The 13,733-nt window shown below is 36.9% G+C and overlaps 1 protein-coding gene across 4 annotated transcripts in view; it reads right to left on the reverse strand.

Moving 5' to 3' along the window:
* Positions 1–13,733, reverse strand: part of Nipped-A (Transcription-associated protein Nipped-A) — a 207,852-nt gene that overhangs the window by 119,732 nt on the left and 74,387 nt on the right. For all 4 annotated transcript variants that reach the window (XM_081739846.1, XM_081739844.1, XM_081739845.1 and 1 more), the window contains exons 19-23: positions 11,985–12,089; positions 8,853–9,028; positions 7,408–7,605; positions 3,591–3,776; positions 1,996–2,194 (exon numbers count right to left, since the gene is read on the reverse strand). In XM_081739846.1, the coding sequence (XP_081595972.1) occupies positions 1,996–2,194; positions 3,591–3,776; positions 7,408–7,605; positions 8,853–9,028; positions 11,985–12,089 (864 nt within the window). The remainder of the gene's footprint in view (positions 1–1,995; positions 2,195–3,590; positions 3,777–7,407; positions 7,606–8,852; positions 9,029–11,984; positions 12,090–13,733) is intronic.

The raw sequence follows: 13,733 nt of genomic DNA on the forward strand, positions 1-13,733 counted from the left end.
TTTTTTTTTTTTTTTTTTTTTTTTTTTTACATCTTTCCCTATATGGTCATATAAAGAAGACGATTTCTTTGCAAGATATGTCCAATGCAATTGGCCTTTCTACGAAGGCTGCTAGCTAAAAGCGCCATCTTCTCTCCTACCCGTTTCAAAACCTCTTGATTTGTTACTCTTTCCGTCCATTTTCTCATCATCTCCATTTTCTTTCAACATCACATTTCCAAGAAAATATTTCTTCTCTGACTTTCGTAATGTCCAAGTTTCTAAACCATATTGCAATGATTTTGGTAGAGTCAATAATAGACCGAGATTTATCCCTTCACCAATTTTATTATAAAATTTGATAAATACAAAACGTCTTTGATTACAAAGAGAATAATACTGTTTTCTCGTTAATGTCAAAGTAGAGGAGTATAGGTGTTTTGCACGGTGCCCCTTCTCTCAAGGCAGTCTCCAAGGCACCTGCCGGTTCGGTGAGTTTGCAAGGATAGCCCCCTCAGCTCAAGGCAGCTTCGTAAGGCTTTGTTGTTGAGAGGATCCCTAGTCCAGTGCGACCTCGGGAAGGATGGGTGTACCCTTAGTCCAGTGCGATCTCAGGGCGGTGTAGGTGATTTGATCAGTTGGACGACTGATGCTGGGTCCCTTGGTGTTCCTTCTTTTATTTGTCCTCCTCGGGTCCTTCCGTGAGGTCCGTCTGCTTTCGGCGTTCCTCGGTGTCCTCCTTGTTGGCTTGCTGTCTGCTAAGTTGTTTATAAATAAGCACGTGTTAAGTTGATACGTGCGTCTGTCGAATGTGGGGATCTTTGCAATATGGTCCAACCTTTAATATAGCACTTGACCAGCTTTTTCCTTAGTACAATATTAAGCCTGCTAGTTAAGAGTGATCTTTTTTCTTGTTGAACACCTCTATAGCTATGATAATTCTTGACCTGATCTCGTCAGCATATTTCCCAAATATTTGAAATTATCGACCTCTTCAAGTTCTCTTTGTTCTAATCTGACACGCAAGGGTACGTTTCCACAGGATATCCTAATCACTTTCGATTTTTCGATGTTGGTTTCCATTCCATATTATCTCCCAGTGTCAACTATTTTGTCATCCATTTCCTGTTTTCCTTCTTCGGTTCTAGCTATAATAGCCGTATCATCTGCATACCTGATCTTGTTACTGATCTGACCCAAAATCTTGAAATCTCCAATTCCCATTAATGCTTCTGTCATTAAACATTCACTGTAAATGCTGCATAATTGGGGTGACATACTACAGCCTAGTCAGACTCCTTTTCCAATCTCCACTGCCGAAAGGTTTTTGCCAGTCGATGAAGCACAAACACAACTCCTTTACATCAAGAACTTATTCTGATATAATTCTCATCAACTCAATAGCATCTTTGGTGCCTTTTCCTTTCCGGAATCCAAATTGATCTTCCAACATCTCTTCGATCTTACTTTCCAGCCGCCTGTTCAGTACGCGCTTAGTAGTCACTAGAGACAGTGATGCACGGTCATTGAGAAATTACATAACCTGATCTCAATGCCTACCTTTTTATCTCTTTGTAACTTAAAGCACACCATATTTAACAGAAAGAAGAAAAAGTAAGAATCGTACACTTCGCAACTTACAAGTACTAAAAAATGTCCACCATAATGATTATTATTATATACGTTCATATTGTTTCATTATGATGATAATGGCAGAGTACTACCCTCTTTCGCATTTTAATGCAATAATAATAATAATAATAATAATAATAATAATAATAATAATAATAATAATAATAATCGTAGCTTAAACGTTGCGATAGTTTTTGCCAAATAGCGGACTTTTGACAAATTATAAAAACTTCCTACTGCCAATTAAGTCGCGTTCCATATCACTTCTCACTCTTAGTTATAAGTCACTCACAGATGTTTCTCATTAATTCTACGTTTGATACAAGCTACTATATTAACCATACATTTAGAAATAATAATAAAAATCAATAAATAATAATTTACCAATGGTAAAGAGTCTGGGCTCAAGCGTTGTGCAGAAAGTATTTCCATCCATCAAACCAATTTGTGCGTTTACCGGTTGATGTCGAAGGAGATGTTTCTTCGGCGGAATCATATCAGCTAAGACATCTTTGTGCGGTTCCATAACTTCGGTCACAGTCTTGCCTTGAATTTTTGCCAAAACTTCTAACGAGTGCATTGCCTATAAGAACACACGTAATACAATACATTTATTTAAGATCACAAAATCTAAAATAAGAAAAAAAAGTGACTCACTTCTCACCAAACTTCTAAAAGAATTGAGCTTCGGAAATTAAAATTTTGTATAATTCTACTTAAACCCACATATAAATGTTTATCTTACTTTCGACAACTAGCCTAACCCCTTGACATTTTGGCGGACGAGCCGATCGTTGAGTTTCCAAATGTCGGAGCCAGTCAAGTTAGTATAATATATCAAATTCATACTATTCAAGACACTCTCTCAACAAAGATTTGCTTCCTCCTGACCAAAAGCATTACTGGATTCACGCTGTAACTTTTATTTCTCATATGCACATTTATTTCAACAGCCACAGATTATTTCAACAGAACACTAGAATATCAAAGCACAACAACTGCAAGTTATAGTCCAATTCATGTAGTCTAAATGACCGAACACTAACGTGAAAAATAAAAGATGTGTGGCTGGACTGGACAGACTTTATGGTGTAGTGGTTAGGGCATCTGCACGTTAAGTCGATGACTCGGGTTCGATACCCAGTCTAGTAGCAGTATTTGGCTCTTTGAATTGTGGCAGAGAACGTCTTACACAATTGTGTAGACAAGGAATACTCTTGCACAGTAATAGATTGTATATATTATATACGAAAATTAAAACCCTGAAATTATTTTGATTTCGTAGATACTTGAAGTCTAGCTTGAGTACAAAAACACATACTGTCTAAACTGAATAGATAAGTCAAAGCTACTACCAAAATCTAATTCGGATTATTGACATAAAAGTTATTTTATTTTACTAGATAGTCACAAAGATCCTCTGAATTCAGTCATTTATTTGTTCTAACTCCAGAGACTTGCTATTTGTCAACTGTGACGATAAGTCTTAGTATATATATATAAATTTATAACTATTGTACCACAATATTATCTAGCTTCACAAATGTACAACACTGTCAGTCAGCGTTTCTCATAGAGGCAAGGGAGAACGAATGAGAAAAGAAGCAAAACGCATGTGCTTTCAATGTAACTCACACAAATAATCTAACAAAACTTCCGAGATATTTTAATTCTTGTTGGAAGGATAATCTTTTGGATAAATATAAGATAAAGATGAGAACGATACAGAAGAACTTGAATCTTTCTGTTAATTTAGCCTCAATCTTTGACCCTACGACACAAGAAGACAAGAAATCTCAATATAACACCTAGCATAGAGTATTATTATTTTGATGATTCAGAGTTTCATGTTCTAGCGTATCTGATCATAATCCATAAGAGATTACAAAATATTATATAACAACTTTTATTATGTTTCTTGCTTTTACTTGCGCAAAATAAAGCTCTATATAGTTTATATAAATCTATTTAACACATACCTGCTCTCTGACAAGAGCATTTGGACTTGTAACTTGGCGAACAAGTTCATGAGTTACATCAAGCAAACTCTTATTCTGAGATTTCACTAGTTCTTCATTGGCTTCATCTGGTTCAATCGGTGAGGCACAAACTGTTAGCATTTTCTCTAAATTGGCTTTTGCCATGTCCACTGCACCACTCGAAACCTGAAACAAGTATTTAAAAAAAAAAAAAAAAAAAAAAAAAAAAAAAAAAAAAAAAAACATATTCAATTATCGTAACTAAATTTATAACAAACATAAAAAAGTATGATACGGTAAGTTTTTTAAAGCAGTCACTGTTTAAGACTAACTTACTTAGTTTCACCGTTCAATCCATCATTTCGGTATGATGCTTGCAACTTATAATCCTAAATGCAGCCTTCACCCACTTTTTTGCATTGCCGAATCTCTGTAACTTATCTCTCGATATGCATTAACCACCACCGATATTCTCGAGCGCTCAGATTCTCATTCACGTGTCCCACTAAAGCCCTTCTTTAATTCTTTAAACGTTCCTCAGAGAGAGACTGCATCACACTCCGTTTACCATATGTAATTTTATGTATATAAAATTATTGTTACTCATTTTCAATCTATTTCTATTAAATCTTTTATTCGTATTATAATTATTACTATTAATTTACTTCTATTTTTTCCTAACTAATAAATATTCCTTGCCCGTAACGCTCACCGACCAACCCGTCTGAGTGCATATCTTCCTCAGTTAAGATCTCTATTTTCAGACTATGGAAGCCACTATGGTATCAGATCTAATGTTAGTTAACAATTCCTTTTTTGAACTTAACTTTCCTCACTTTCATGTTTCTAATAACAGCCATATAATAAACATCCCTATATACTTCAAATAACATCTCGGTTTATTAGTATTTATTATTTCGTGCGTATGATGCGATTTCGCGAACTTATTTTTAGTGATTTTCGTACGTAGAACTTGATTGCTTTCAATGTTTTCGGCTACTGAACTGGACAAGATTCTGTTTCGATGGAAGATGATGGTGTGTTTTTGTTATGTGCTGTAAAGGTGAAATTCATGAATAGTTACTATGATCAGATGAGCCATGTCTAAGTAGAGTCTCTGACTTAATTCGGGAAACTCCCTAGTGCAACGCTGCCAGACTTTCGCCGTCATGACTATGAAAAACTGAGTGCAACGAATGCATAAGGAGACATAAAATCTAGTTAGATGTGTACATACTATTGAAACCTCGGTGTAATGATTGTATAAAGTTTAAATATTTCTGTGCAAAGGCGTTTGTAAATTATACATAAAAGTCAGTGTGCCGGGTTCAGACAGTAGTGGTACTCCTAATAACTAGCAGGAGAGAGGGAAAATACAAGCTTGCCCACCGTGCGCCAATGATGTAGGATCTAACGATGTGGTGGCTCATGCAACAGATTGTATTAGAGGGAATGTACAGGGGTTGGAGTAAGTGCTTTCAACATCCTCGAATCATCCAAGTCAAGTTCTTGTAGCTATGCTCTAAATGCAAAGCTGCATTTGAAGAGTGGAAATTCGGAAGAGATGTGGAAAGGAAAATCAAACTAAAGGAAATAGGAAAAGAATCAGAAAAGTCTAAACAACAAGTGGCACATTTCCAGAAATCAATGATGGACAAAGTAAGCTTGATCGAAATGAAGATTACGACATCCAAAAACAACTTTCAACTTAGTGGGCAAATGGGGAGAAAGCAAGCGCCCAAACTACCGACTACAACAAAGGAGCAGCGGCCCACGTACCTCAGAGTCTAAGGAAACAGAAGTATCTACTAAAAGAGTCTGTAATTAAGTAGAAATAACCAACCTGAACTACCAAAGGAATTTCAACGCACTGAACCCATTGTGGGACCCGTCCAATTTGACGGAAGGAAACTAGAAACAAGGAAACACACGAATAGTGCGGAAGACATGCGCAGCAGAAAAGATCAGGAAAATAAAACGTGGAAGACAAGAAACACAAGAAAAAAAGCTGGAGCATGGTGGTGAGGCATAACAGTGATGGAAGAGGCGTCAAACATCCAGAAAAGTACAATAAGAGGAACACGAGAAGGTATGAGCAGGATACATGCTGTGGAGAGCAACGCCTGTCTGTACATAGAAGACATTTCAGAAGATGATTTGGTGGTGTACTCACAAGAAAACGGAATCAATGGGACAATCGGGTACAAAATGGTTAGTGACACTGGCACCAACAGTCTTCAAAACAGGAATTTCTCCTAAGGTGCTCGATAAGGTATATAGAAACTCTCTCTGGCCGATGGATGTAGTATGCCAACCATTTCGTGCTCTGTAGACACTGAAAAACATGATTATTTGAGGCGCCTGAATTGAAACGTCGAAGGGCTGAAAGGGGTAGTGAACAATCTCAAGGGATCTATTTTTTGTGGTCTCGACATATTGCTACACTTATAGATTCTCTATGATTAGTTTCAAGCCAAAATATTGCATATTATGGAGTAATAAGAGATACAGTAGCACCAGATGCAAGATGAGTTTTTTTCTATGTTCAAATATGCATCCTAGAGAATCTACAAGTTACTATACAGACTGGTAGCAAGCCAAGGCAAGGCAAGCTTGCTCAAATTTGAGTTCGCGCCCATGAACCCAGCGTGGACCAAAATATTGAATATTACGGAGTTGTAACAGGAACACAGTAGTACTGAATACTAGCGAGTTGTTTTCTATGTTTAAATACGAGGCATATATATATATATATATTCATACCTTCGTTAAGTCACGAGGGTCACTTCAGATGACGAAATGAGGATAAGACGAAGTTATTCATTGGATGTCACTCATCTCCCATATCGATAGACAGACTCTGCCATTCAATCATTGTGGGTAGCGGGCATGAAACATGTCGAGTGCAATCGAAGCGCCCACTAGGTGTGAACTATGTTATGTAAACTCGATTTCTACAGGCGACTTCTAGGTTCCTTGAAAGTGCAAGATCAAAATTCAGAAATCAAAATCTACGCATTTCACGAACCACACAATTTACTCGTTCAAGGTCATTTGTCATCTTCCGCCACAGGTTTCTAATTTTGCCTACTCTTGTCCTGTACGTTGGTCAGTCGTCGTTGAAATTCATGTACCTAGCCTACTACTCGACAGTAACTTGTAAATGTCGAGTATGTCGTTCCGCCTGGACAAAAAGAAATATATCACGTAGTTCATACTTGGCGGGCGCATCGATTGCACTCGATATGTTTTTACACTTGCTACTCCATAATGATCGAATGGCAAGAGTCTGAATATCGCTGTGGGAAATGGGCAACATCCAGTGAACGGATGTGTCGTACTCCGGTGTCTCATCTCACTTGGTTCTTCGCCGGTGGCTTAACGGAAGTTGAAAAAAAAAATATATAGAACTTGTGCCCATCCTAGAGATTCTACAAGTTAATGATATTATACGAATTGGTTACAAGCCAAGGCAACCTTCCTCAAATTTGAGTTGGATGTCTATGATTCCAGCACAGTTTAAAATATTAAATATTACGGAATTTTAACAGGGATACAGTAGCACCAGGTGCAAGGTCGAGTTCTTTTCTAGAATTGTAAATGGCAACTTACCACACTGTATATACACAGAATCAGTTAAGAACTAAAATATGTAATCTAAGTGAACCTTCTCTAAACCTCTGTATGGCCTAATTTAATACATAAAATAGCAACTTACAAAAAAACAAACAAACTACTGTTTATTCTTTTTTTACTTATACCTAGAAATAAATAGTGATATAGGTGATATACCATATAAAGTACATGGAACTCTTACCTCTCCTGTCAAATCCATCATTACAAAGAGTAATGCTTTTAGAAATAAAAATAAATGATCGAAAACCCATTTCATTGCCATCCTCTCAAATAAGAACTTTATTGCAATGCATCCTCCAAGTTTGGCATACCAGGCTCTGTCGTAGCAAAGACTACACATCCGATCAGCTAAATACTCCATAAGAGGAAGTTTACATGCCTGAAAACGGAAAACAGGATGTCGTTACTAAAAGAAAAATAATACACAGAAGAAGATAAACAAGAAATGAAATATTTAATTTAATATCTTAAAAGTGTCTTAACGTTAAAGAAGAATGATGATAAATGAAAGTGACGAAAGAACCGGAGAAAGAATAGAATCTCAAGAAAAACTACGGAAACGTTATTGTCCAGAACAACTTTAGAAACGTAGCACACAAATATTAATACACTAGCAGGGTGTCAACTAAAATTCCAAAATGAAATTTCGTTACCTTTCCTTTACCAAACTATAAAATTTCATAACATTCCCAAGTGCGAATATGGGTGCAAATTAGGCCGAATTTTCATGCATGCGATAGTAGCATGCTTTGCTTGCGATTTGGTAGCGTCTAAAGCCGGCCATACACATTTTTGGTGGTAATTTTTTATTTTTTATAGAACAAAATTTTCCAGTCTCTACTTATATTTATACAGATAAAAAATTGGGCCCCAAAGGCTAAATTTCTTGACTTTCATGACCGTTTTCTGATTTCGTGACTTTTTCATGACTTTCGTGACTTTTGTGACCGATAGACACCCTGACTAGGTTCTTTAGCTATTTAAAAAGTATATTTTAATTAGAAAGTACCATATTTGCCGACGTTATCAAGTGTTAATTTCAGTAAGATTTCCCGATTATTCTGTGTAGTTTGATATGTTCCCTGCTTTCTTACGGTATACAATATTATTCTAATTACATACAGTTCACTAACTCAATAACGCAGTTTGGATACAATCGCCTATTTATCGCTACAGTGTGTATACCTTTCTCTCGACGTGCACGCGCTATAGATATTCCCAGACGCACGTGCGATTCTCCATTTATTTAATCATTGGTAACTCCACACATGTTTCTTGCTAAGTAAGTGGCTCAAAATTGAACATAGAAAATGGTATGCGTCTTATACGTCATAAATATAGAACATTTCAGTAAATACGGTACAGTTCTTTTCTTCTTGTTTCAATTTATTTCTTTTTATCTCGTCCCTACTCATTTCAATATGCAAAACATAATATGGAACAAAATCTCTCACAACTGGCCATTCATGGTATGTTGGTTCTTCAATGTACGATAAAACGAGAATCTAACTTTCCTTCCTTCAAGCCTTTACTTAGACACACTTATCCAAGGAATCTACAAGTAAATATGAATGAATCTTCAAAAGGAAGGTACATACATGATTTTAGAACTGGATTATTTCTTACCCTTTCTTTAGATCCAAGTATAGTTGTTGCAGTTTCCAAAATCAGCATCAGAGTCAAATGCCCAGGTTTACACAACTCCTTTTCTTCGTGACCCATAATAACAGCTAAAGAATCTATTAACACAAGAGGATCCATTCCCTGAAGTTTGGTTTGCCTTGCTGTCATTGTGAAGGGTCCTGACAAGAAAATGAAAACAAAAACACGTAAGAATTAAGAACTAATCATGTATACAAAGAACATGCAAATGAAAAATAGACGAACGTCCCATGTCTCGTCAAACCAGGTCGTATGTTCAACCTATAGAAAGGTAGCTTCTCGTGCGCGTGCAGGTATGCCGAAAAGAAATGAAAGAAATCTTTGAGTTTTACGTCCCACAGTTATGCCGGCTAGGCTAAAGGAGACGGTGATGATGAGAAATGAATGAAATGGAAGAATGAAGACAATGGGAGGAAACAGGAGAACCCCGAGGAAACCCATGCACACGGTGTTTGTCCACCACAAAGTTCATATGGCGCGAGCTGGGATCGAACCATAGGTGAACGTTCTACCATTGAGCCACCGCGGACCCCGCATGCCGAAAAGAGTCAATGATGGGGTTGGAAGCAATGAGTACAATGTGACCGCAACTATGGTATGACAAACATCTTGTTTGGATGGCCGTGACGGACGGTTTAGCGTTGTGTTCCATATTGTTAGCGGGATCCTGGAGCACGAGAACTGTTGTGAACGTTTTTACGACGACGACGACTGCTGACCGCTGAACTGGGGCACGGTATAGCTTTGCGTCGCTTTCCGTTGGTTCAGAGCCACAACTATATCAGGCTACAATGAGTACGTGAACACCTAAGAAGGCGTGTTGTGTGGCAGACAGTTGTGTGTGTTCCCTCGAAAACCTCAACGTGACCTGCAGTAGTATCTTCACATGTTAGACGCTATAGTGGTGAAGGCAATCTGCCAGCCTGTAATGTCGGACGTAATAGCGGCCGAATGACAATTTGATGGTATGGGGCGCCATTGGATACGTCTTGGCTTCTATTCATTGAAGGCAATCTCATCAATGACTGCTAGATCACAGAAATTCAAGAAGCCGACGTCATATCCTTCATTTTTAGATAGCTCCGAAGCCAAGACGCCTACAATGTAACTTTTTTTCTTATTATTAAGGAGCAAAGCATGCCGCTGTTTCGCTGGTCTCTACGGTCGCCTGACATACAGCTCACCGAGTATACGTGGGATATAGTTGGTTAGCACTTTGTTTGCCATGGTCCTCCAGTTAACAGTGAAAATGTCTTGCGAACTTGCATACAAGCACCATGATATGTGATTCGTCAAGAATACAATCAACACCTGATGGATTCGATGAAACAAATTATAGAGGCTCTGATGCAGTACGCAGAGTTATCCCACCACACTGATTTATGAAAGTTAGAAATGTTATACAGTTCTGACATCGTATCATTTCTGCATAGGCAGCAACGAATCTGTAACATGAATTTCATTGCATTCACATGTGTCCTTCCTGATGATGCAATTCTCACAAACGTAAGTATATAATATTTTAGAAATGGATAAATCAATCTGAACTTTTTCTGTAATTCGTCTTTTTATAAAAATAATATTCTTTAACAAAAGAATCACGTCATTGAAAGTTCAAGAAAATATTGATAAAAAAAATACCGTTAAGCGAAGAAAAAGGTTGCGTATTTTAATACCAATATATAACTACTCCAAATAAAATATAGTATTGAGTATTGTTACGAAGAAGTAGTTTACTGTCTTTCTTATTGCACATGAAAGCAATTTTAATTGTGCCATAAAGGTTGTATTAGGTTTGTAGTGACGAATTCGATCGCTTGGCAGCAGCAAGCATGAACACTTCCGATAAGTTACTGTAGATAACTCAAAGTACTGTTGTGTTGACCTGCAGGGAGGATGATTATTGTGGGTAGGTGGTCATATGGTTCCAACAAAAACTGCCTTTTGGAATAGCTACATTTGTGCTTTTTCCGACACTGGTTAGGTTATAGCCAAATAAATAAACAAGGTATGACAAAAGGTTTCCATGTGTCAAAGAAAGAGATCAACGCTGTGTTGAATCAGAACAAAACGGGCATTTCTGCTCTGTTGCTAGGCTCGCCAATATTAGGCATCATAATATCTGATGTGATGCAACAAGTACGTTAACTTGGTATGACGCAACAACCCACGATCTTAAAGAACAATTATAAGGGCAACAAAACGTTCTGCTGCGACCGTAAATTGCATAATTGAGCAAGATTTACATATGATAAAGAAGCATCACGCTTGAGTTTATATGCTCCGTCTCTCAGATAATGGTAAGGAAGACGAACATTGCAGGGAATAGGTGGAAGTTTGTAGTTTAGACGAGAAATGGGTGTACCTGTCAGGCTGTGACGAAAAGAACACCTTCTATGATTCCCATGATTCCAGATGTCGTTCTGACTGAGTATGTGAATGTTTGAATAGTTTTCCACGTGGCTTTATGGTTGTTGGTGGTTACTGCTATAATGGCAACTTACGCCACGCAGAGTGGACAAAAAAAGCTAAAATCAATGCAGCTTATTAGAGAAACATTTTGCATTCATAGTACCGTCATAGTATTTCATCTCTATACGGCAGGAATACCTCTTATGATTTTACTCACCACTACAAGGCGGCCAATCATATGCGAAGCCAACAATGACGTGCATAGAGTGGATGGCACATGAAACGGAAATTCATGCAATTGTTTTTACAGACATTCTTGTAAAATTCCCTTATGCATCCCCCATGGATTCCCATTGTAGAAACGAGCGTTGGATCTTCGGCAGCCATGCACTCGACAGTCTTTGTGTAAATTTTGTCAAGAGGAATGGAACAGACTTGATAAAACTGTGCCTCAACGCAATCTCCTTCAGTGGAAACTGAGATGCAGGGCAACAGGTAAGAGACACAACTCGTCTATCGAGTACAGAAGTTGTAGTACTTCTTAAAGTGGTAAAGATGTCAAGTTCGTTACCATGAAGTTGAAATGACTTCTATATACAAATGCAAAATAGTATTTACAAAAAATATCTATCACCACTAAGATTACGAATGTGTGATAAGAAGCAATGAGATTACAATACTTACCACTTTGCTGAGTTACGGCAACCAATGTATAATGTCTCACTAAAGCTATCATTGTTGGTAAAACATACTGACGAAGCTCTCTCACCGCTGCTGCCACAAACATACCTACACACAAATGTAAATTAAATTAATTATAGAAAGTGAAATTATCCACGAATATATACTAAATTAACGACAGAAGCACAGGAAGGAAAAAAAACTGTATTTAACTAAAGAAATCACTAGCACCTTTTGTTCATAAATTGATCAATGTTGTTATTCCAGATTATTAACATAAAATAATTTGTTGGTTAACAAGAAAATTGCACATTTACTAAACTCACAGACCTAGCAATAAACGTTAACGAGGTCTTTCATATTTCTATGCATGATGCTTCCTTCACTTAGCTTTTATTACCATACACTACAACGACTACGAAGTCTCACGGGAGAAGCAAGGGAAAACTGGATCAATTTTAAAATCAGTTGTAATCAGAGAATACAATGAAGTAGAAAAAATGACAAAGATTTAAGAGAAGGAAAAGAAATTATACTTTGAGATGTGTATACCTACTAAAGGAAGGGGAAAAAAATTACGAATTGTTATTTTGTTATGTTTTCCCATGACAATGGATGTAATAGTCAAACTCTATGATGAGAATCTTGTTATACTTATGGTTTATTGCTGACTGGAACTGAGTATTCGGTAATTAAGAATATAATTAGGATAGAAAAACAAACGTTTCGTATTTTAATTATATTCTTATGGAAAAGATTATAATTTGGAAAGGATGTGGATCCTCCCAGTAATGGTATTCGTTTCTGAGTTATTGAGAAGTAATCTGATGTAAACAGAGTTACGGCGAGAGACGACTGAGCAGTCGTCAGTGCTGTAAATATATAATATGAAGATGAAAGTAGCCTGTATTGTGAATATAGCACCGATGAAACCTAGATTAATACAGATAACTGTTACTAGCAAATGCATGTCGACTGGTATAAATTAAGTCACATTGTACAAGCGCAGTCAGTAGTGAAGCACCATCTACCCTTCTTAAGCCATTTTATCTATGACATCAAAGACGAATTATTAATTATTGCAAATTCAAAATACGAAGATAAAAAGCTAGGGTTTAAAATGCTGTATACGTATAATTAATGACGAAGGAATAAGCAGAAACTTGTGTTTGAAAGGGATTTTCTTACACTACAGTTCAGTGACGTTCCTCCAAAATGTACACGTAAAAGCGCTCACTTTGAATTTACGTCCTGATGTGCTACTCTTGTCATGGAACATTCGTCAATGAATGACCGTGTTGCTATCTTTGAGCTATTTACTCGATCAAAAATTTGTAATCGCTACTTAGACTTTCCTTTTGTAACTGCAATACCGAAATTCATTATCGCCATCTTATTCTAGAGATAACTAAATCGACGCTAGTAAAGTATAGAGTCTAATGAAGACTACTGGCATTTCGAACGTAAGTTGAGAAAATTTTCCATTCAAGAAAAACTTTTATTTTTACACGAAATTATTAATACGAAATTTTGCTTAACTTTATGTATCATCCGTATGACGAATCCATTTTTTAAACCTTTAAGTTCTCAATGGTATAATACCTACCACCTGAATGATATAATATTTTGTACACCTATAAAATAATTTATTCGAGTTGAAATACAATGAAATATCTGAATAGCAAACATGGATGAAATATGATTTATTATCTGTCCACAAATGAGAGCTGTCCGTTAGAGAAGGTACACAAA

Source organism: Thermobia domestica, chromosome 15 (genome assembly GCF_964235325.1).
Source record: "Thermobia domestica chromosome 15, izTheDome1.hap1.1, whole genome shotgun sequence".
NCBI classification, from domain to species: domain Eukaryota; kingdom Metazoa; phylum Arthropoda; class Insecta; order Zygentoma; family Lepismatidae; genus Thermobia; species Thermobia domestica.